The sequence below is a fragment of the Tupaia chinensis genome, unplaced genomic scaffold (genome assembly GCF_000334495.1).
Source record: "Tupaia chinensis unplaced genomic scaffold, TupChi_1.0 Scaffold144806_1, whole genome shotgun sequence".
Classification (NCBI taxonomy): Eukaryota; Metazoa; Chordata; class Mammalia; order Scandentia; family Tupaiidae; genus Tupaia; species Tupaia belangeri.
Window position 1 is genome coordinate 2,193,094 of NW_006204667.1, and position 24,647 is coordinate 2,217,740.

General features: G+C 45.3%; 1 protein-coding gene across 1 annotated transcript in view; it reads right to left on the reverse strand.

Moving 5' to 3' along the window:
- Positions 1-2,581: 2,581 nt before the first annotated feature.
- Positions 2,582-24,647, reverse strand: part of SNCAIP (synuclein alpha interacting protein) — a 145,614-nt gene continuing 123,548 nt past the window's right edge. The window contains exons 10-14 of the mRNA XM_027767854.1: positions 21,915-22,084; positions 15,968-16,060; positions 14,335-15,400; positions 11,853-11,923; positions 2,582-3,147 (exon numbers count right to left, since the gene is read on the reverse strand). Coding sequence (XP_027623655.1) covers positions 3,063-3,147; positions 11,853-11,923; positions 14,335-15,400; positions 15,968-16,060; positions 21,915-22,084 — 1,485 coding nt within the window. The 3' untranslated portion in view covers positions 2,582-3,062. The remainder of the gene's footprint in view (positions 3,148-11,852; positions 11,924-14,334; positions 15,401-15,967; positions 16,061-21,914; positions 22,085-24,647) is intronic.

Genomic DNA, 24,647 nt, shown 5'->3' on the forward strand with positions numbered 1-24,647 from the left:
CCCACCTAGGGAGTGATTTCTCACTTTCCCTCCGTCTTTCTCCTCCAAGCACATGCGTCCTATGGTGAAAACCTTAAACACCAAACAAAATCAAAAACAAAATGGGGACTCTGGAGATACAGAGCACTCTCTGGGTCTCCATTCTTTGCAGATCCCACTTTGGACCAAGTTCTGAAGGTTTACTTATGGAATGACTCCGGAGTCACCTCCTCTGCACCGAACAGAACATGTACAAGTCCACCTTTCACACGTGCTGAGCATCAAAGAGGGCTGCAGATGAGGCCAAAAAGTCAGTGTGAGGGATGCAAAAATCCACGTGGCACCAGACTCTAACACGACAATGCAGGGGACCCAAACAAAGCGAACCGGCTGAAATTCACAGATGCTCTCTAAGTTGGAAGGAACCTGCCTCTTAGATGTATAGGTAGACCAGTTGTGCTCTTTTCAATTTCTCAAGGAGTTATCATCCTCTTTCTAAAACCAAAGAGAAGTCCAGAAGTAGAGTCAACACCAGGACTCGTGCTTCCTGTGTGCTTGTCCAGCAGGATGTGTTGTCAATTAAAGAATGCTGCTCAAAACTCCCTTGTGGTAGGGAAACACCATTTCTACTAACTTCAGGCAACCATAATTTATCCATGTATAAGGAACTTGGCCAGTAAATAACTAACCCGTACAAAGGAAGGCCAGCATTTCTGGCGTCCTGGCAACATTAAATACAGAATGTGTTGTCACGTAGTCTGACTGGTCTGAATCTGTTCACTTAGTACTGTGGGATCTAAAAATGTGAGATCATGAAACAACTGAATTCCCCGAGTTCTCTAACTCAAGGTGATGTCTCTTTCTTTCAAACTCTTGGTATTTTCTTTGCTGTGTTTAATTGGGAACTTTGTCTAGATCCTAAAATCGCTGCAGAATCCCCAGTCCCCTGCACCTTTCACCCAAGTTTAAGAACAAAATGGGGGAGGGACAGCAAGTGGCATGGTAGGTAAGGTGCTACATTCCCACATGGCTGATCGTGGTTGGAGTCCCTGACCCTTAGGCTTGAAAATCACGCTGGATGCGTGTACGTGCCTGTCCAAAATCCTAATACGAGGATGAAGTGGAAGGGACTGTGGCATGGCTACCCACCTAGGGAGTGATTTCTCACTTTCCCTCCGTCTTTCTCCTCCAAGCACATGCGTCCTATGGTGAAAACCTTAAACACCAAACAAAATCAAAAACAAAATGGGGACTCTGGAGATACAGAGCACTCTCTGGGTCTCCATTCTTTGCAGATCCCACTTTGGACCAAGTTCTGAAGGTTTACTTATGGAATGACTCCGGAGTCACCTCCTCTGCACCGAACAGAACATGTACAAGTCCACCTTTCACACGTGCTGAGCATCAAAGAGGGCTGCAGATGAGGCCAAAAAGTCAGTGTGAGGGATGCAAAAATCCACGTGGCACCAGACTCTAACACGACAATGCAGGGGACCCAAACAAAGCGAACCGGCTGAAATTCACAGATGCTCTCTAAGTTGGAAGGAACCTGCCTCTTAGATGTATAGGTAGACCAGTTGTGCTCTTTTCAATTTCTCAAGGAGTTATCATCCTCTTTCTAAAACCAAAGAGAAGTCCAGAAGTAGAGTCAACACCAGGACTCGTGCTTCCTGTGTGCTTGTCCAGCAGTCAATGCACTAAGAAACTGGCGTAGAGCAGGGTCCATAGGATAATGTAGCAGGGATAAGAAGCAGATGTGTACACAGCCTGCTGCTGCTTACCAGTGGTGCTACTGTGGACACAGGACTTGGACTTTCCAAAGTCTGATTTTTCTAATCTACACCGAATGGGACTAGTAATCTCACCACGTAGTAGGATCTGATATATACGAGGCACTCCAAAATTAAATCCTTCTATACCTCATGGTATCTCACCATGCCCAAGTGTGCCAGGTGACCCCTATGCAAGATTACCTTCAAATTCACGTGGCATGCTCCATGCACCAGGGTACACCACGGCCCACTTTCAGGTGTGGCTAACATTGCCAGTAGCAACATACGGGTCTCCCTCCTACTGGTAAGAATACAAGCTACTTTCAGACTAAGACAGGTCTCTTACGGGCCATGCCTACACTTTGAAACTAAAACTCTTGAAGTTTCAACAGAAGTATATTTTCACAGGATGGGACGAAACCTTCTGGAACTCACTCCTTACATGGATTGAAAGAGCTGCATCAACAATAGGGTTGTTATAGCTCAGGCTGCACACAGGCCCCCAAAGGGATTAGACAGGCCTCAGAATGTGTTAGAGGCAAAAAAAGTGACCTAAGAAGGGACCAAATCTTAAGCTGTCATTAATATTTTCACATGTCAACGCTGAGATTTGAGAAGGCAGGAGGAACTGACTTCCTTTATACACCAGTCTGATCCTTTCATACTTAATGAACTATATTTTTTATTTGACTCCCATGGGAAAATAGCTAAACTGGATAGTTTGTTCCTGAAATCAAATATCAGCAATTGAAATACTTTCAACAGTTCCCTTAGAAATCAGAACATCACAGACTCAGGAGAAAGCGGGAACCCAAAGCTTATGGATGGCTTTTAACATTGTTTTATTTCCTTTATGCAAAAAAGTAGAAATCACAGCAAAAACACTCTGGGCAGAAAACAGTACCACTGACTTGGTCTCACTGCAGAGCTGAGTCCAAACTGCCCACATTAAGGGGAAAGGGATGCTCAGTCGATGTTAGCAAATACTCATGCAATGGATGAAATGCCACGTGGGGTCAGTGGCTTGGTGAATGTCCTGTGGGTAGGCTGAATCGATTCAATATTTAAAAACATTCATTTGCTCAATCATGCTTTTAAACAGTATCTCTTTAAAAACAAGTTATATATACAAATATCACCCAAAAATGTATATTACATGGTCTATACTATAAATTTAAGGCATCTTGATATGCTGTTTATCTGCTGGTGAGGCATTGTTCTTATGGTTTCATCTCCACAGATGGTAGTCCAGTAATTTCTGATGGTGTCCAATGGGAATCAGTGAGAGATAATTAAAAAAAAAAAAGTGATTTACAAGAAGAGTTCTTTTGACTCTGGCTCAGCCATGTGCTTTACGCTGTAGGATTTCTTCATTTTTTTATTGATGTCATTATGCCTAAGCAAAAGAGAAACCACAAGCCAAAATTAGATAAAACTATGGTCAAGTTACAATACCATGCCACTAGCAGCTCACCAAGAATGGAAATTATTCTCACACAAACCACACTGAGAACACTTCATTCTAATAGGTGAATTATTCTCTTCATGTAAACCACTCTTTAAACACTAAAAGCAACAGTCAAGCCTTAAGATACACTTACTGAATGCTTTTTAACAGAGCTCCAGAAGTATTTTTCAGCCATACTTATTGGAATCTATATTCCAAGGTATTCTATACTCAAGGGAATTGTATCACAGTCAAACAAGATAGGAAGTACAGTACTCGTGGTCATGTGGAAATGAGATTTCAGCATTTTACATGGGTACACAGAAGACACTTTTTATTGCCAATAAGTCTGGGTCTTAAAAGCTTAAAAAGAATGCCTTTTCTTTGGATATGTGATTAATGAGTGCTAGCATGTGGGAAAATCATAAGTAGGTCAATCTTGGGGGGTGGAGAAGAAAAAAGAACAATAATGCTGATTTCCTCTCAATACTTGATACCTCCCTTGTCTATGAAAAAAAAAAAAGAATGCAAACTCAAGTCTTGGAACAATTTTGCTTCTTAATGTAGATTTTCCTCTGGATAAGAATATTCACTTTCATAAGCTATTAGCTTCCTTCTAGGTATAAAAGCTTCCAGGGAGAAGCTATCTCCTTAAGGCGGGCAAGCCTGTATATACTAAGTTCCTTCTCGTTGCTACCCAAAACAGAATCAAGCTCTTTCTGGTAATGATACTTACTTACATGATGACGCATCTGGATGCAGAAGAACCTCAAGTGTGGTTTTATGGCCTCAAAATTGTGCTTGCTCACAAATGCTCTGTAGCCTACTCTCAGTGTACCAGTAATATCTGATCACCATATCATCTGAAAGTTATACTAATTTCTGTTTACTCTTCATAATAGAATTTTAGAGAGTTGTTCATATGCCATTAAAAAAAAGGGAAGAAGGTGAAAGAAAAACCTGGTTGCTAAAAGAAGTTCTAAGGACTTCCAATTAAACATAGTGGGCTGAATTTATCACCTTTCTGGGAAAACAATACTAAAAGTAGAAAAAAATCTTTTTTTTTCAGAAAGAAATAAAACTACAAGAATAAAATATATGAGAGAGAAAATGATAATAGATAAAATGTCAAAATATTTCAGAAACAGGAAGGTGGAAAAGCATTTGTAATTGTTTCAGCAGAGCAGAGGAAAACAGAAATCTATAATCAGGAAACCCAAGATGTGCAAGAGGCAGGAATTAGGAGCTCCAGGCACTTCTAAGATGACAGCAATTATGTTAAGAAATGAAGAAGTTCTTTATACTAAAACATAAAGACCTCCAACATGTTGGGTAAAACAAGCAAGAAGCAAAACTGTATATACAGTATGCCACTGTTATTAAAAGAAAATAAAAATATGAATATACATTTGTATCTTTGATTATAAAAGATTAAATATTTGTATATATAGTATTATAAGAAAAGGAACCAAGATAAACCAATAAACTATTATTGGCAATTAACACTATTATAGCAAACATTTAAAAAATAAATAGCAATACTGGAAAGTAAGTATTAATAAATATCCTAGAAAGTAGTACTAGATGGGACTGGTTCCAAAATGCAGTGGTTAAGCACTGTGCATAAGGAGTCTTATTTCACATGGCCAACCATGGTTCAAAGCCTGTCAGCTTGGAAAACGTGCCACGCATGTATGTGTGTGTATACCTAACACCCTGACTTGATGGAGAACTGGAATTAAAAAAGGATTGTGAAATGACCTTGCCCCACTAGAAGGTACTCTGTCACTCTCTGGAAACTTGCTCTCTAACAAAAAACAGAATGAAAATTGTACTAGAAATAGCATAAATGTAGATTAAAAAGGAAAAGTAGTTAGAAAATATGAGGACCAGTCTAGTGTACACAACATTAGGAAAATAGGATTTTCTGAAAGAATTGATGAATTGGAGAAGAAAACATTTTCAAAGAAATTTACATTCCCCAAAATTTAATCCTATAGCATTCCAGGTTGAAAAGCTTGCTGAGTACCCACAGCCAGAAATATAAAAAGACTCACATCATGGTAAAGGTTCGAGAAATGAAAATATTGGGAATCATAAAAGTTTCCAAGAGATCAGCAATCAGAAAGGAATGGAGCTTCTCAACAGACCCATTAGAAGTGAAAGAAAACAAAATAAAACATTATATTGAAGATTCTGAGAGAAAATACTTTCCCACCTAGAATTCTATACCCAGCCAAACACTCCTAATCCAGTAAATTGCAGATGTAGTCAAATCTACAAGATCTAGAAAAACAAAAGCACTTATTCTCTGCCCTTGGGTGGGAAGATGTGTTTATTGAAAATAAAACAAACAAAAAAAAGAAAATATAGATTTAGAAAGTACACACAGCCAAAGCAAAAGGAATTCCAAGGACAATGCAGATGGAAAACTCCAGGATGACAGCTGTGAAGTGGTGCCAGATGGCAGCAATACAGATTGGAGTAGGAGGAAAGAGAGAGTCTTCATGGGGAGAGAGAAACAGAGAGATACCTGAATTGTCTGAATGCGCAAAAAGATGGTTTTTGTTTTCAGTGTGGTGTTTAGGAACAAATTATAAACTAAAAAATGAACATTTCCAGGGGAAACATAAAACTGTAGGAGAAATAAAATGTAACATAGTACATACAACAAATGGTCTACTCTTATTACTAGTTATGTAGTCTTATCAATGATAAGCACTTAATACTGATTTAAAACCTAAAGGGTGATATAGCTGTACTGATGAAAGAAAAGGAGATTGATAGATGTGTGTATGTGTGTGTGTTCTCACATTTTTGGGTACTAAAATAGGACTAGACAAATTTAGTTCATTGTTGAGAATTTGGCTTTTGAAACCAGACGGCATTCAAATCCTGGCTCCACAATTTAACACAGTCATTTCTTGGTAAGCTTGAGTGGATCCATAATCGTTCAATGCCTAGTTTCCAATATACAATATTAGAATAGTATCTGTCACACAGTGTCATTGTGAAGATTAAAATAGTCAATAGGTGTTAAGCACTGGAAGTGTTCTGGGACACTGTGCTTTTTAAGTGTTTATAAGTAGTAGTATTTTTATCTTCTATAATAAGATGCCAATAGAGAATATAGATTTAAAAAATTCCTGAAAAGCTGTATGAGTATGTTATTTAGAAAGAGAAAAATATGGGAGAAAGCATCTGAAGGAAAAGCAAATGGTTATTTCAGGGGAGTGGAAGCAGGGGATTGAATAGGTTGGACACAGGGGACAGCCAGCTTTTGTTAGAATGTTTGTACTACTATTATTTCTACCTATGTCACTTTGATAAGAAATTAAATTAAAAATAAGACAAAAGGCTTTAAGAGTTTAGGTTGTAGTCTAAGAATAATAAAGTTTAGACTTCAGTGGGGCATCTCGGTCTCTGCTTTAATGTGAGTCAGATACATGCAAAAGAACATTCTTTCTGCATGACAAGACTCAGACTGACGAAAGCTGAGTCTACACCAAGGAAAATGTTAACTTAAGGCACTGATCTGAAAAATATCAGGATAATTCGATCCTCCTTGAACCCTCCAATTACCTAGTCCTGAACTGCCAGTATGTGAAGGACAGGAGTGTTGGGTAATTCGGGCACGGGTTACTCAGATCATGCGCTGCTCTGAGATTTCATTTTTGGATATGAAATCACATTCTGAGTGACCAAAATTGAAAGGAGAAACGGCCTAAACTTAAATAATAGTTTTTCAGGTCATTTAACTTGCTGACTCATCTCGGCGTGGATTCTGTATTCCATGGCCCAGGGTGATCAGACAGCAGTTTACAGGATCAGTGCCAAATGGTCCAGAGCGGGCACTGTTTCCAGTGCTCACCCACGTGGAGAGACTTTGCTGATTCTGTGATCTCTCTCACAGCTTTACTGACAGCACAGCGATAAATCCCATCTGCTGAAAAATGGGATTCTGGTTCAAAGCAGGAAAACAGAGGGTCCCCAAATGGAAACTCACTGCAGGCAGGCAGACTTGTGGTCAAAGGCCTCCTCTGTCTCCCTCCGCCTCCCCCAGTGATGGGCTTAGCTCCTGTCTGTAATATTGCTCTCCTTTCTTCCTCTTCCTATCTCTAGCTCTGCCTCACTTCGTTCTTCTGTGCTGCAGGCGTCAAGCTAGACTCTGGGGGTAGAGATGGGGGTCACGGCTCTCAGGAAGTTCTTACATCATTGACAGAGTTCCACGTCTTAGCTGGACCTTCTCATTTCTTCTTGGTAATGATCTCTCTGAGCAAAGGGCCAGCCCTCTCCTGGCACAGCAAAACGTGGGGCTTAGAGCTGGAGATGTTGGCCCAAATGACCCAGCAATCCAGGCACGGGGCTCCCAGGCAGGCAGCACCTGGGCTGCTCTCAGTGCAGAAAGGAAGAGGACAACCGGCCGGTGGGGCAGTGGAGCACGGGGAAGGTACAGGTGTGTGGATCAAGTCTCAATTTGGTTCTTTTCAAACTTTAACCACCAATGGCATTTTTGAATTCCAGTTTTAAGATAGTTTATACATAGGTTTATACATTAAAAAAGAGAGACTTTGCTATTTTAAAAAACTACATGGGCTTTTAAAAAAAATAGATTTTTTTCCCATAGAGCGCATGCAGTCGCTTGAGAGAGACAGAGACAGAGAAAGTGAGAAATCGCCCTCTAGGGGTGATGGCCACACCACAATCCCTTCTCTTTCATTCTCCTTTAGGGATTTTGGGCATGCACGCACATACACCTGGGGTGATTTTCAGGCCACCGGGTCCAAGTGTCAAACCACAGTCAGCCATGTGGGAATTCAGAGCCTTAACCACCATGCCACCTGATGGCCCTGTAGGCTTTGCTCTTTTAATGCAGCAAAGTGCCTCTGGGGGTGGCAGGTGGTGCAAAATACAGATTCCTCATCATGTGAACAAGGAGCTACCCTATTAGCAGACAGTTCGCTATGGTTACCCTACGCAGAGGCCAGTGGCAACCCCAGTGGGGCTCCTTTTGAAGGAGAGGCTGTCACTTAACTCAGGTGAAGGAACGGTTCAAGATCAGTGTAAGTCACAGGCAGAAACTTGAGTAAGAAAGATGTTGTTTTCCTGAAATTAGTTTGAAACCTACAGGAGGCAAAGGAGGGTGAGCTGAGGGGACTCTGCCTGGGAGCAGGCTTCAGCCGGAGCCTCATCTCTGAATTCCCAGTGTCCCCGCGATTTTGCTCATTTTTCTGTTCAGTAGAAGATCCTGACAATGAGGGCCGAATGTGTGTGTGTGTGTGTGTGTGTGTGTGTGTGTGTGCGTGTGTGTGTGCTGGGAAGAGGGAAAGATGCTCTAAACCTGACCCTCTATCAGGCACAGCAGAGGACCGAAGATAAGCAGACGTCACATCACCATGGGCAAGGCAGACCACGCTCTTAGAAGGACTACTGAACAGCCTGAGGTCTTTGCAAATATTTGATACCAGCTCCTGCATCTGGATACGCCTAATTCCACAGCTGTAAGCCTCATACTAATGGTGTTTACTGCTTTTTTTTTTAATTGCCCGAGGATATATGCACACTCCAGCAAGAGACAGAGAGAGAGAAAAAAAGCATGCCCCAGTGGGGTGTGGTCATGCTGCAATTCCTTCTCCATTTCTCCAACCTGTCTGGATTTTGGGCACACACGCTCATGTGCCCAGTGCATTTTTCAAGCCACCAGGGCCAGGGTTCAAACTGTGGTCAGCTGCCACATGGAATCTGGCTTTCTTAACTAGGGATCAGAAAGGGATAGAAAAACATACCCCTAGAGTAGGTTATAGGGTCAGTCTGCTTAATGACTTTTGAAAGAGTCTACTCCAAAGCTTGTGATAATGGGGTTTTCTGACGCTAAGCCACAGTGCCACCATGGTCACCGTGGGTGTTACTGATGGGGCTAGGGCTTAAGGCCTTGAGCCTCTCATTAACTGGAATCAATGAGCACTTTGTGTGTTACAGAACTCAGACTTAAACTCTGGAAAATGAATGCTTCACTGGCATTTCAAGACAAGTAACTGCAAACATCCCATTGGAGTTGTAATAACTGAAAGCGAACTGGTCCTTTGTAAGAAAAAGTAAAGACAAATCTGGTTATTGTAAACCAGGCTATCCTCTGCAGCTGAAATTCACTGGAACACTGTTCAAAGTAATAGAATTGGATCTAATTTTAAAGGGCACTGAAAAGAAATTTAGATTCTTTGCTATCAAGCTGTGACCAATTTAGAAAAATAAACAGCAAACCTCTCTCCTTCGCAAAGCTGACATTTAAAATGTGATATGTATTGTCTCTATTTTCCTTTCATGAGAAAAAAAAAAAAATCTCAGCACTAAAATGCAATTCCAAGGTATCCCTGGGTCTGGGATCCACCGTCCCGCTCTTTCTTGGAGATAACCCATAGGACCGCGTGGTGGCTGTAACTTTGGTGTCAACTCCGACCTAGTAATGGCCACTGGTTCCCAAAGTGACATGATCCTGGGCAAGCCCTGCTACCAGGAGGTGCCATTTGGCCTTTAAGCAAATTCTTGGGCCGAGGCTGAAATCATCACTGATAGATGAATACTCGAGTTCCTTTCTTTTTGCAGCGAGATCCCACAGACAAATGAGACAGGTGCTAGCGTCAATGAGCGTCCTTCATGCCCACACTGCCACGCCAGCCTCAGTTTTTATCTAAGGTGTGAACCGGGCCAGTTTTCTCTGCTGCTGGGTAGATGTGAGTAAGGGAAACCTTTCTTCTCCTGTGTGGGAGAACTAGGGTGTCTACTCTATGAAAACACACGCCACACCAAAACCATAGTCAGGTCTAGGGAGAAGGGGTCATGGCGCCTATTTAAATAGACCGACTATTTTTATTTTGGGGCTTCTAAGTGCTGCCACCATACTCTGTTAACACGTGAAGTCAGTGAATCCGATAGGTTCGAAACAGCCTGTAGAAGGATTCCCCCTTAGGCTAGGTGGGAAGTGTTCAGCTCGTGTCAGGTATCAGAGAAGCCCCGATCTCATCCTGTGATCTGATTTTGTAATCCTGTTAGAGTAGACTGCTTAGCTTTGTTCCATTGCTTGTCGAAGAGACAGGGTGGGATATTTCTGGCGGGAGAATCTACTGAGCTCCTGTCTTATTCTGGTTGCTGTAGGAGCCTGGAAGAAATGAATGATAATCTCCTTTCCCTTCCAAAGAATTGCCAAGTGCCTGCGCTTCCCTTCTTCCGGGTGTTTCTGGTGACTTCTGCTTAAGCACAAATGTGGGATTTTCCAGGCCCCAGAAGAAACATCCCTCCCAAGAAGGGAACAGAGAGGGGTTTAGGGATGGGGAGCCCGGGTCAGGAGAACTGGAAGTGGGCTAATACCCATATCTGGGAGGGAAACGGGCATGTGCGTCTATCCCTCCCCAATCCCGGGCACTGGGTTGTCCACACTGGCCAGGAGCCCTGTTCTAGTGTGGCTGGAAGCAGGCCAGATGCCTGCCGTCAACCAGTGGGTGAGTCTGACCCAAGCCACCCACTGGTGTTCGGTAAATAAAGACTGAAGCTCCAACGTTCTTCCTTCCGCACACTGAATTAATGAGGCCCCCGGAGGACCCCCAACAGGACTGAGATTTAATATCCCTCCAGCCTGAATGGAGACCTAGAACAGATTAATTTGACTTAGAGTAGGCTGGGGAGGAAGAGAGTGATTTTTTTGTGCCTTAGTATTCTGAACTAAAATTCATACCCACCATACACACACACACCACATATGCACAATTTCTGGACAATTCTGGAGTGTGCTGAATGGTGTGCCATGCTTTTCTAATTAATTTAAATGATCTTAAAATAACAGTCTCCTTTTAACATGGGTTTGGGGGGGTGAACTCTTTGGCAATAAACCAGTCAAGACACACTGACTGTAGTAGTTCTCCTCTGTTCTTCCTACTCCTCCTGCTGTTCTTCCTACTCCTCCTGCGTCCTGCCTAGTCGGGAAACTGCACATTCCCAGCTGGGGCCATGGAGGCTCTGCAGGCCTGTGCCCAAGGAGGTGCCCAGGAAGGGGTACCTGATCCTCTCCTTTATGGACACCGCTGATGCATTTTGAATTGTATAAATGTTTTGTTTGAGAAAGAGCCTGACTTAGTGATGGGCACTCAACACACTGGCTTGTGGATGGAAGGCGTGGCCCCCACTGCCCAGCTAAGGAAATTGCAGAAGGGCAGGGCCTTGCTTCTCCCGAGATTAGCAGAATGGTGATGAAAGAGACCTTGAGTGTAATGAGCACTGAAATAAAACTCTAGCTCTGTTTCAAAGTCCTGATTCTGATCAGAGGCTGACATTCCACCCATGACAGGATATTCAATTTTAATACTCACTGGGTACTCAACTCCATTAAAACAAAGACCGAACGCCTGTGTCAGCTAGGGAACACAGCACGTCTGCGCACTGAGATGCTTCTGACGCTGGGGAAAAGCCCCTCCAGTGCCAGAGACCCTGGCTACCTTTCTGGGACCTCGTTATCAGCCTGCACCTGCTCTGACCTGGAGGTGTTGTAATTTCTTCTTCCTTGGTCATCCCCTGCTGAATGGTATCTTAGGCCCCTAATTCACAAGCTCATGCAATTCCAGGCAAGGCACGGCACGCTGCGCACCCGCTCCTACCCCACGTACCGTGCAGAGCTATGCAGATGCTCTTCCGTCAGCGAGTTAGAGGAGAGATTGATGCAGCTGCCGAACGTCACCTGGAGAGGTGCAATTAGAAATCATCTGAAAACATGCAAGGAGCGGGGCACAGGCACGAGCCCCAGGAAATGCAAAGCATGCGAGAGGGAGGTTAGAGGGCAGCAGCTCAGGATAGACTGCAAGCAGTGTGCGGCACCGCGGAGACCAGCCTTCTCTACTACTGCCCAAGAGAACCCTTTCAGTTATTTGGAAGTTATCCGAGCAATTTTGGTTTTGACATATTTAACTCCCAAGGTCTGGGGCACAGGCATGCCTTTCTAGTTGAATCACGTACTTGCTAAGTTCCTTTATAAAAGCATAATTTACAGAGAAAATGGATATGCCACTTTAAAAATTGTTGTTGCACTAATTAGGGAAATACTCACCAAAACTAATTTGGGTACCTCAAAAAATAAAGACAATGGGGCCAGCAGGTGGCATGATAGTTATGGCACTGGACTCTCACAGGACTGACTACAGTTCCCCAGATCTGGCAGCTTGCTTTCTCACTTTCTCTCTCTTTCTCCCTCTGGTGTGTGTGCATGTCTTATAGCAAATTTAAAAATAATACTAATAATGGGACCAGCAGTTGTTGACTTAACGGCTATGTCGCTGGACTCCCATGTAGTCGACCACGGTTCGAGTCCCAGACCTGGTGGCTTAAACTCACGCCGGGCACGTGTATGTGCATGCCCAAGATCCTGAGAGGAGAAAGGAGGAGATGGGATCGCGGTGTGGCCAACCCCCCCAGGGGTGTGATTTCTCGCTTTCTGTCTCTCTGTCTCTATCTTTCTGGCAAGCGCACGTGCCCTGTAACAAAAACCTCTCCAAAAATAAAAAATAAAAAAATAAAAAATAATACTAATAAATGAAAGTAAATAAAAATAATTATTTGAAAAAAAAAAAGGGAAAGAAAACTGGGGTGTGATCATTTGCCTAAAGCCCCATAACAAATTAAGGCAGAGTCTGGACTCAATCCAAAAAATATGCATATGGACAGTTTTCAAAGCTCAGTAAAATGAGATTTTTAACATGTGCTAAAAGTGCAATGTTTTAGAGATTAGTGTAGCACCAAACAAAAAAATCAGGAAGATTCTGGGGCCAGCAGGTAACATGGAGAGGTTAAGGTGCTGGATCCGCACGGTTGCCTGAAGGGTTCGAATCATGGACACAGTAGCTTGAAACACGTGCTGGGTACTTGTGCACACGTGCTCAGAATTCCAAGAAGAGACCGTGGTGTGGCCATTACCCCTGCAGCGGTGACTCACCTTCCCTGTCTCTCTCTCTCTGTCTACGGCAAGCTCATGCACTCTATAGCAAAACTTTAAGAAAAAAAAAGGGGGGGAAGATTCTGACACTCCACTGGCTGGTTTATCTAGGTTCCATGGAGCACGATCTGGGTCATTCCACTCCACACAGGGTTTTGCATACTGGCGGATACACTGCTTTTTTTTTGGAGAGGTTTTTGCTATAGGGCACGTGCGCTCTCCAGAAAGACAGAGACGGAGAGACAGAAAGCGAGAAATCACCCCCCAGGGAGAATGGCCATGCTGCAATCCCTTTTCCTCCATTCTTCTCTTGGGATCTTAGGCACACATGCACACGTGCCAGGTGTGAGTTTAAGCCACCGGGTCCAGGACTCGAACTGCGGTCAGCTACATGGAAGTTCAGTGACATAGCCATTACGCTAACTGCTGATCCCTGCTACACTGCTATTTGATAGCACAGCAGAGAACACACAGGCAACATTGCTTAAAAAGATGTCTGTGTCTCTGGTTCACTGCCTGTAAGTTAAAAACTAGCGTGTGTGGGTCTCTAATGGAGGCAACTACAAACGTTCATCCCCTGCGTACTGGCAGGCGCTACAAAATCCCTAGCCGCCAGTCCACACTTGGCCATCTGTGTTGTAAAATGCCAATGGGGAGGTCCCTGGAGTGGATTCATTTCAAAGGTCATTTCAGAGTTGAGTAGTTAAGTCTTTTTAAAAAGAGTTTCCACTTATGGACTTTTTAAATTGGGCTTGAGAAGAAACCATCCGGACACGTGCGGTGAACCACCTCTCCCTACAGCAGAATCAGGGCTGACGAAGGGCCCGATTTCTTCACGGATGGATGGTAACATCTTACAGAAATGCCTCCCGATCTAGGACCCTAACCCCCAAGGACCAAGCCATTCGTGGACACTGAGGGGCCAGAATACTATGTTCAGTGACTTCCTTCCCTTTCTCTTAGTGTCTGTTTCAAAGAAAGCGCGAGGGGTATGCACGCTAGCAGGCTGTGTCTCCTCAGGAGCACAGGCATTTAGCTCTCCAGGCCGCGCTTCTGGGTTTTCTGGGGACTCCCTCACGGTGGCATGGGTCAAGGCTCTTTAGTGTTAGGAACCAAGTAATCACAAAAGGGGCTGGGGGAGAATTTCTCCAAACAGCACTCACTGCCTTGCTCTTGCCTTTGCTAGCAGAGCTCACGGGGTTTCCCTTGGCGTCTGCCGTCTTCCTGCCCAGGGAGGGTAGGGGCAGGGTGGAAGTCCTCAGCGGGCTGGCCTGGGCGTTGTTGTTGTTGTTCTGGTTGCCACTAAGCGTCTCCATGATGGAGCGAAAGGTCCCGAAAGGCCTTTTCAGTTGATCGCCCGATTCACTGCTGGTGGACGGCCTCTGGGGGGGCCTGCCTCTGTCCTTGTCCTTTTCTCCACTGAGCTCAAGGCTACTCTGCTCCACGTGCACCACGGGCTCCTCAAAGGTGACTCGGAGTTTCGAGTTCTGAGATGTCCGGCGCTTGGAGGACGGAGACTTGAGGGCACTCTTGGGACTCGTGGCGACTTTCTGGGCGGCAGTGCTGTCAGGGCTGGGCTGAGTGGAGTCTCCAGATGGCTGGTTTAGGGGAGTGTTGCCCAAGCCCGAATACTGGGATTCCAAGTCCGGCTCACTGCTCTCTGAGGTGGGAGACGGGCTGTGGCCCTCCAGGGATTTGGAGGCTTTGATACTAAAAGGAAACCTGCGTCCTGACGCCAAGGTGTGTTTCTTTATCATCAGGTGTAAGCTCTCCGCGCTGTCCATGCCCTCCACGCTCTCTACGATGGGCTGTGGCCTGGGCCGCTCAGCCTTCCTCACGGGGGTGTTCTTGGGGTCCTCGGAGTTGTTGGAGTCCGTGTCGGACTCACTCAGTGACCTCTGCATTAGCTGCCTCAGCCTGGCTAACTTCAGTTCTCTCCTTTCCAGAGGGCTCTTCTTTGAGTTTCTAGAGGAGGCCTGAGCATCCTGGAATTCCAAGGACAGCTTTTCCTGGGTGCAGACATTCTCCGAGATTTCTTTTCCCAACAACTGGCGTAGGATTTTATCGGAATCTTCGTCTTTTGCTTTAGCCCGTGCCCGGCTGGGGGCTGACAGGCTTCCAAGAACCTGGATCCCCTCTTGGACCCCCGGTTTGCTTTTAGCTCCTGACTCGTCGTCTGCGTCTGGAGATTTCCACTGAGATTTTCTGGAAGCTGGCGAGGACGGAGAACTGCAGAGAGGATGAAGAACGTATGAGATGAGTTCTTACTGGGGAAAAATGACTCGACCAGTCACAGTGTGGCCTTAACTGCCACTAATAATTCACAACCAAGTAAGAATGAGCTAGGAATAATCACTATGTGTTCAAAGCCAATTGCAAATACTCCCTGGTAGCAACCATAACCAAAGTATGGCATGCCTCCTACCTTACGCCATGGCTATTAGGGCCGCTAAGTTTGTCTATAGTTGTACTGTGGATGATCCAGTTTTCACATATCTTCTCAACTGATCTATTTCAACAACTTTATCCACATATGTACCCTTATTTCCATTTCACTGAGGAAGAGATGAAAGACTCGAAGAGTCATGGAGCCAAGAAACAGCAGAACTAGATTAGTTTAAGTCTTCGGATCTTAGGCCCAGTGCCATTTTCAATATGATACCTCACTGTCTCATTTAAAAGTATAAACGTGTTTTCTGTTGTCACCCTCTTAGAAGACATTAAATGGATATCCCACAGGAGGCTCAGAGATGGAAGATACTAAAGAACCTTGAACACCAACATGCCCAGGATTACCTGGGTGAAGAAGGGAGGGACTTGCCCTCTGATTTCTGGGCTTCTAGAAGTTGCTGGAGTTGGTTCTGCAGAGTGACACGTTCCACTGTCTGTCTGGAAAAAACATCAAAACACGTAAACTATCTGATATGCGACTTTGGCTACAAATTAAAAGTACACATTTTTAGTAATACTTAACAGTAAGTTGCAATAAATTCAAAAGCCTTAAAAATGTCAAGAATCTTTATCTACAAAGTTCAGAACAATTTTTGTGGAAACAATAAAAATTTAAAAAGATGATTATTGTTAATGTTAGTGAAAAACTCTAAGTTATCTAAATGCTCCTGAATGTTTATATAATTTATAATTATTGCTACAATGATAACTTTTTTTTTAAGAGGTTTTTCACTATAGGGTGCGTGCACTTGCCAGACAGACAGAGAGAGACAGAAAGACAGAAAGCGAGAAATCACCCCCCAGAGGGGATGGCCACGCCGCAATCCCTTCTCCTCCGTTCTCCTCTCAGGATCTTGGGCACGCAAGCACACGCACCTGGCGTGGGTTTTAAGCCACCGGGTCCGGAACATGAACCACGGTCGACTACGTGGGAGTCCAGAGACATAGCCATTACGCCAACTTCTGGTCCCAAGACAGAGGATATTTTTAAAACAAGTTTTACTTGTTTTATAGATGACATGGATAGCAGAAGTCATTTGTCCATGTTGATTACTAATCTGGGGAAAATCCAGTTGTCAAGTCCTGCTATTTCTACCTCTTGCAATATTTCAAGATCAAGGTCAGTACTTCTATGCTTTTTCTTTCTTCTTCTGTTATATCTGAGTTTTGCTTCTTTGAATATACTTACATCTGTTCATTCAGACACTGTTGCTCACTTAATAATACGAAGCAACATTTATTTATAATATACCCTTTATCGTGTTCTAGGCATTGTTGTAACTGTTTGCATGCAATAACTCATTTAGTGCTCTTGCAACAAACACACAGGTTAAACATAGCTTGCCTAATATCACACACCTAGTAACACAGGTAGGACTTAAACTCAGGTGGTCTAATTTTTTTTGGGGGGGGATAGGTTTTTGCTATAGTGCACATGCACTCACCAGAAAGACAGAGACAGACAGACAGACCAAAAGCGAGAAGTTACCCCCCAGGGGAGGATGGCCATGCCGCAATCCCTTCTCCTCCATTCTCCTCTCAGGATCTTGCACATGCACACACACATGCCCGACATGAATTTAAGACACTGGGTCCAGGACTCGAACCACAGTCGACTACATGGGAGTCCAGCGACGTAGCCATTATGCCATCTGCTGGTCCCAACAGCAAACATTTTCTTCAAGGGCCAAAGAGTAAATATTTCAAGCTTGAGTGCCCTGCGGTTTCTATGACAACAACCCAGCTCTGCTGTGTAGCACACACTCAGCCCTGCACGAGGACACCTAGATAGCTGAGCGGCAGCATTCCAGGAACACTGTATTTACAAAGACAGCTGGTGGGCTGGGCCTGGCTCAGCCTATAATTTGCAGACCCTAGTCTAGCCCAAGAATAAAACCCCAAAAATGCATCAGAGTGTTCTATTTTTCCTACTTTACTACTTGGTATTACATGCCAAGGTCTTAAGAAAAAATAGAGAGGGCCTAAAACAGATGAAGAAAGATTACAGTTTGCTTGTAAAGGGTATATTATTAGATGTCTTAAAGTATCTCATAACGAAGTCAGAAAAACTATTTGGGGGCAATTGCGCTGTCTGAAATTCCAGATCTGAATCTAAAGGAGGCCTTGAAAGGACTAATCCCTTGGAATTACAGGAAGGAAGCGACATGAGAAGATGCCCGCGGTATTCATATGCTGGCCTGTCTAGCACAGTGCCACAAAGCATGTGACTTAGTGACAGACACTGACGTCCCAGAGGTTCTCGAGGTCCACAGTCCAAGATCAAGGTGTTGGCAAGGGTGGTCCCTTCAGAGACCTCTGAGGAAGAACCTTTCCCTGTCTCTCTCCCTGCTTCTGGTGGTTTGCTGGCAGTCTCTGGCATTCCCTGGCCTGAAGGTCTCTGCCCTCATGTTCACGAGGCATTCTCCCCGTGTGTTTGTCTACCTCTGTGTCTAAATTTTCTCCTTTTATAAGGATATCAGTCATAGTGGATCCCTTTAGTAGCCTCATTTTAACTGGATTATTTTTGTAATAATAAGGTCACACTCTGAGGTACTGGGGCGAGACATTTTTGGGGAAGGGGTACATAGTTCAACCCTTAGTACTTAGGTTTGTTGAGTCGGACGTCAACTGAGCTGAAGCCTGTCATTTCTAAATAATGGCTCTGTTTATTAACTTTCAATAATTGGGGGACCAGCAGTTGGCATAATGGCTATGTCGCTGGACTCCCATGTAGTCCACCGCGGTTTGTGTTCCGGACCCAGTGGCTTAAACTCATGCCGGGCACGTGTGCGTGTGTGCCTAAGATCCTGAGAGGAGAATGGAGGAGAAGGGACTGCAGCATGGCCATCCCCCCTGGGGGGGTGATTTCTCGCTTTCTGTCTCTCTGTCTCTCTCTGTCTCTCTGGCGAGCGCACGTGCCCTATAGCACAAACCTCTCAAAAAAAAAAATGATAAGGTTTGGATATAGTCAAGACTGGCTCCCCTGGAATTTTGTACTGGGAAGACTAGTATTTCCCAGTCTTCCTCCTGTACCTTTCGGTGCCTGGCAGCCCAAGGGACACAGTGTACCGCGACCACATTGAGTGGATTTCTCAGGTCATTCCTAGTTTTGCCAACCTTGCTGAGGTATTTGCTACATAAAAGTAAAAGACCAGGCTATACAACATAGTGTCTCAAAGTTCATGTTGTCCTTGGCCAGACTACAGTGGTCTACAGCATTCGACTTTGGAGACAGCTGGGACTATGGCCCATGAGCATGGAGGAGAAGCTGCCTTTAAAAGTTCATAAAACGTGCTTTGGAGACAGCTGGACTATGGCCCAGGGGCATGGAGAAGCTGCCTTTAAAAGTTCATAAAACGTGCATTATAAAGAAAGCAATGGAAAGATTTCGAAATTATTTTGCACCCAAATAAACTCATACTTTAATTCCATTTTCCTACAGATTTTTGTTTCATTTTGTTTCTGCCATAGGGTGTGTGTGCTCACTGGAGAGAAACAGAGACAGAGAGAGGGAAATGGGAAATCACCGCCCAGGAGGGATGGCCACGCTGCAATCCCTTCTCCTCTAGTCTTCCCTTGGGATTTTGCGCACATATGCACGTGCACCCAGTGTGTTTCAAGCTGCTGGGTCCAGGACTGAAGCCATGTTTGGTCTTGGAGGAATCCAGCACTTCAGCACCACTCTACCGGCTGGCCCCTCTTATAAACTTTTTTTTTTTGGGGGGGGGCGGTGGAGAGGTTTTTGCTATAGGGCACGAGAACTCACCAGAAAGAGAGAGAGAAACAGAGACAGAAAGCGAGAAAACACCCCCTGGGGGGATGGCCATGCCGCAATCCCTTCTCCTCCATTCTCCTTTTGGGATCTTGGGCATGCACGCACACACACCTGGTATGAGTTTAAGCCACTGGGTCCGGGACTTGAACCACAGTTGGCTACATGGGAGTCCAGTGACACAGCCATTATGCCAACTGCTGGCCCCTCTTATGAACTTTTTGAAGCATCCTTGAATGTGTATTTGATCCCAGGATCATCAACAGAAAGAGCAGCCAAGATCCCGACTGTGCAGAGTTTACCAATAAACGCTACTGTGGCTCTAGAAAGCGTGCCAATTCCGCAGCCTGAGGAGGTGGTTTGTGCTCTTTGCTTTGAGAACGAGCCTTTAGGGAAAACACCGTCTTGGGTCATTTTAAAGTTTCTCATCATGGACATGCCCATGTACAACTAGAGAGTGTGGTCATTAGTACGACATTTTGGAAAAGATGTTAGTCGATGTCCTTCCACATCTTACGTATGTGTATCTTTTGTTGTAGCAACTCCTTCTCTAGGAACTTATTTTTAAAAATACCTATTCATGTTCATAAAAACACATACAATTATGTTCACTGTGGAAGGAGAACTTTTGAGTTATTAATATTTGTGCATTTTCCTTTAAGTAGGTCAAGGCCATGAACTTCCCACTCCCCAGCTCACCGGATCTGGATCTGGAAAGATTTTGTAAAACTGGGCAGAGGATGCTTAGAGGTAACTCTTTTTTTTTAGTTTTTCTTTTTTTGGAGAGGTTTTTTGCTATAGGGCATGTGTGCTCAACAGACAGAGAGAGACAGAGAGATAGAAAGTAAGAAATCAGCACCCCAGGGGGGATGGCCATATCGCAATCCTTTCTCCTCCATTCTCCTCTCGGGGTCTTGGGCACGCACGCACACGCACCCGGTGTGAGTTTAAGCCACCAGATCTGGGACTCGAACTGTGGTCGACTACATGGGAGTTCAGTGATATAGCCATTATGTTAACTACTGGTCCTGATCCTAGGTGTTTTTCAAATGACTTATCTTTAGGAAAACGTATGCATTTCTACAACTTAAAGTAAGACTTCAAGTCTTTTCACTGTAAAACTTAATTATTAAAGTTTATCCTCCTAATCTGCTTTCAGTTTGATTGATCTTGGTCTTCAGGGAACCCTCCCGATATGGCTGCTGTAGTTTGATCTACAGGGTCTTCCAAGGGCAGACCCTTGTCCTCTTGGGGACATTAGCTTCTCCGTCTTCCAACTCCCTAGAGACTGCCCTATGGATTCTCATCTGGTTCAGTTTTCTTTTCTTTTTTTTGGAGAGGTTTTCGCTATAGGGCGCGTGTGCGGACAGAGAGAGACATAGAGACAGAAAGCGAGAAATCACCCCCCAGGGGGGATGGTCACGCTGCAATCCCTTCTCCCCCATTCTCCTCTCAGGATCTTGGGCACACACACACACACACAGGTCTGGGACGTGAACCGCAGTCAACTACGTGGGAGTCCAGCGACATAGCCATTATGCTAACTGCTGGTTCCCTGGTTCAGTTTTCTTCAAGTGTGTCCCAACAGTCTTCCAGAAACGCTCTCCTGACATGCACATATGCAATGTCTATCAGTCTGATCATCTTAACAGCCTTTAATAACCTTATCAAGGCAAGACCTGACTTTGTATGGATTGAGTTAACCATAGAGTACTTCAAGGAACTTCTTGTTGACTAACATTTTGTATTGTGGAATTCATGAGTCATTGGCTTCATTTTTTGGTCATTTTTATTTAATTTTTAAATTATTATTCATATGTTAAATCATTAGACATCATTTAGATTGTGAAGGGATTTTACCCAGCGTGATATACACCTCAGTCCAGCCCAGTTGAGACCCCCATACACATCCTCGTCAACAGATTAAAAACCTTATCCGTGTCCCATAAGTGTCTCACCTCTCCATTCCCCCCCCAACCAAATTTTCTACACTCCTCCCCTCCCACACTCTCTTTCCACTTTGTCTCTAGTGTCCATTAATTTGCTGGTGATGGATTTCCAAATTCCTTATCTGTAATTTCCCAAATATACATTCCTTCCTGAGAGAACTAGGTGAATGGTCCACCTCTAAGTTTTCTCTCTCTCCTGCTCTGTATGACCCCCTGCAGTACCGAGGACAGAAGTCTAGAGATGGGGATGGGATGTTTGTGTGAACTTGCAGCGCCCTGCTATGCCCGGACTGGGAACACACAGTGGGGCCTTCCGTGTCCACTGTGGCTTAAGTCTCCTGCTTAGAGAGCTCGCTCTGCACCGTGCTGCGTAAATATTGTCTTACCTCTGAAAGATGGCACGCTCAGCGTGCGTGCTGGCTGTGAGGACCCGAGGTGGAGAAGCGGAGAAGATAAGAATTTTAAGAATTTCCTTTGTAAACCAGAATGAGGGGAGCTTACCAAAGACTTGGCTGAAACCTTAGCACAAGGACGAGTCAGAGTTTTCTCACAAAACAAAAAGGCCACTTACTCCTTCAGCTGCTTGGTCAGTTTCACCACCTGAGAGGCCAGGGACATGCAGGTCTCCACCACCACCAGGTACCTGGAGCACAGGGTGTGGCCGTGCCGCTCGGCGCTCTGGGAGGGCTTCTCCCCCGCCTGGTTCTGCATGGTGACATTGGCTCCGTACTCAACCAAGGTCTGTTGGAAAATGCAGAGACGTGGTTATTTTAGTTTTAGTCTTTGCTCTAGGGTGCATGTGCACACTGGAGAGATAGCAGGACAGAGACAGAGAGAGAGAGAGAAAGTGAGAAATCACCCCCCGGGGGGAATGGCCATATTGCAATTCCTTCTCCTCCACTCTTCACTTGGGATTGGGGACATGCGTACACATGCACCTGGCGTGATTTTCAATCTGCTGGGTCCAGGACTCGAAGCACACAGTCGACATGGGATCCAGCCATCCTAACTCCATGCCACATGGTCGCTCTCGGGCCCTCTTGGCTAAACATTATTTTCTAACGACTAAAGGAAGGTGGAAGAGGATTTTCCTTTTATTCCCAAAGCAGCTACCAGAGCCCGTGGTGCTGCGGAGAGGGTAGGTACAGTAGCAGCACCTACAAGAGTCTCCACTGACCTTCCTGTGGTTAGCATCAGCCTCCCTTCAGAGCCTAGGAAGATGTAGCAAAACCCATTCTACCACTGCCCATGCCGACCGTGGGCCCCCGAGAGGGCTGGGAGGGAGGGAGGCTCTGCGTGGGCTCTGCCCAGAGCCCATCCTCTGAGACGTGAGGGCAGTGTGTGTGGGGAGGAGTTTTGCTCCCCTGGATCACTGGGCGCCATGAGGATCATTATAAAGTAGGGCGTGCCTGCGAGAGGGGGAGTGTGGGATTCTGTATCTTTGTTCCTGTTTGTCCAGGCCTTGGCGGCTGGTGTCAGAGTAACTGCTGATCTGCGGCTGAGCTTCCAGGATCACACATAAAATGAACGGGAGAGAAAAGACATGGCCGACAGGGAGGCTCACTCCTCCTCGTGCGTGGCAGGGTTATGTCCAGGGGCTGAGCAGACATTGTAACAGGAGCTTGGTGTGACCCCAGTAATGAGGAAGGGCTCTGCAGCAGTGATTGGCAGTGGGTGCACTGCAGGTGGAGGGACTTGCAGGGGGAGGAGGAGGCAAAGCAGGGGCCAGATCTCCTCCATCAGGTACCATGGGTAAACCTCCAGGATGCCCCGATGACCCACCCACGGTGCCCACCAAGGGCTGAGCATCTGACACTGCCCCAGAGGGCCTCAGCGAGGACAGTCAGCTGAAGTAGTGACGAGTTTCAGGGCAGTGCATGGCTGTTCCCAGGTAGGCAGAGAGACCTCTGACCTTTTCTCTTCATTCTTCTCTCTGTCCCTGACATGGAAGGACAGACGAGATGGAGGAACAGGGCTATAAAGCTGACCAGGCCCCACTCCCCAACTCCAAGTCCCTAATCTGGGCTGGGGGTGCTGGTGGGGAGAAGGCTTTGAATCAGAAGTAAGATCGAGACTTTAAAATAAAATATAATTTTCAATGATTTGCTATATAGTATGTGTGCTTGCTGGAGAGAGAAAGAGAGAGAGAGAGAAGGCAGGCAAGGAAGCATCCCATGCAGGGGACGCCCATGCCACAGTACCCTCTCCTCTGCTCTCCTCTTGGAATTTTGGGCACACGCACACACACACACACACACACTTGGGGTGCTTTTGTAGCTGTGGGTCCTGGACTCAAACGCACATTTGGCCATGTGGGACCCAGTCGCCTCAACCACCACGCCACCTGGCTGACTCTGGAGTAAATTTTAATACTCAAAAGCAAGTAGGTTATGGAATCTGGCCAAGGTAAGATTAATAGAGTTGAGAGAGATTTGACAGAGCGTGGTTGAAATCAGTAATTCCGGGAACCAGCAGTTAGTGTAACGGCTATGTCGCTGGACTCCCATGTAGTCGACCGTGGTTTGCGTCCCGGACCGGGTGGCTTAAAACTCACGCTGGGCGCGTGTGCGTGCGTGCCCAAGATCCCGAGAGGAGAATGGAGGAGAAGGGATTGCAGCATGGCCATCCCCCCTGGGGGGTGATTTCTCTCTTTCTGTCTCTCTCTGTCTGGTGAGCGCACGTGCCCTATAGCAAAACAAACAAACAAACAAACAAACAAAAACACAAAAACCCTCTCTGAATAAAACAAAAGAAAAAAAAAAAGAAATCAGTAATTCCGAAAAGTCAGAACCCTGGATTGTATTTATCCCGTGACAGTCTTAGAGGCCACAGAAAGCTGTCCATCAGTGGGGACCAAGCAGCACCATCTTATGTATCGATTGACAACACCACCATGAGACTGCACAGCCTGGGATATACTGCAGTGGAAGGTAATGATTTCCCACAAGCATTGCTTGCGGTACTTATATTCTTAGGTTACTTAGACTCACAGGTCATTAGGAGCTTCACTTTCTCTTCAGTTTATGGTCACTCACCAGGAAAGGCTCATCTGCCATGAAGCCACTGCCACCCATGGTCACAGGACCCATGAGCATGGAGCACTCCAAGCTCTGGAAGAGGCTCAGTATAAACTCACACTGTGACCTGCTGACCTGACCACCACAGCTTTCTCTCCCTGTTTCCCTGACGCAGTCTCCTCCTCACCTCACAGGTCCCTTGGCTCACTCTCGGTCTCCTTTTGCCATTCATTCATTCATTTATTTATTTATTTATTTATTTATTTATTTATTTATTTATTAGCTCA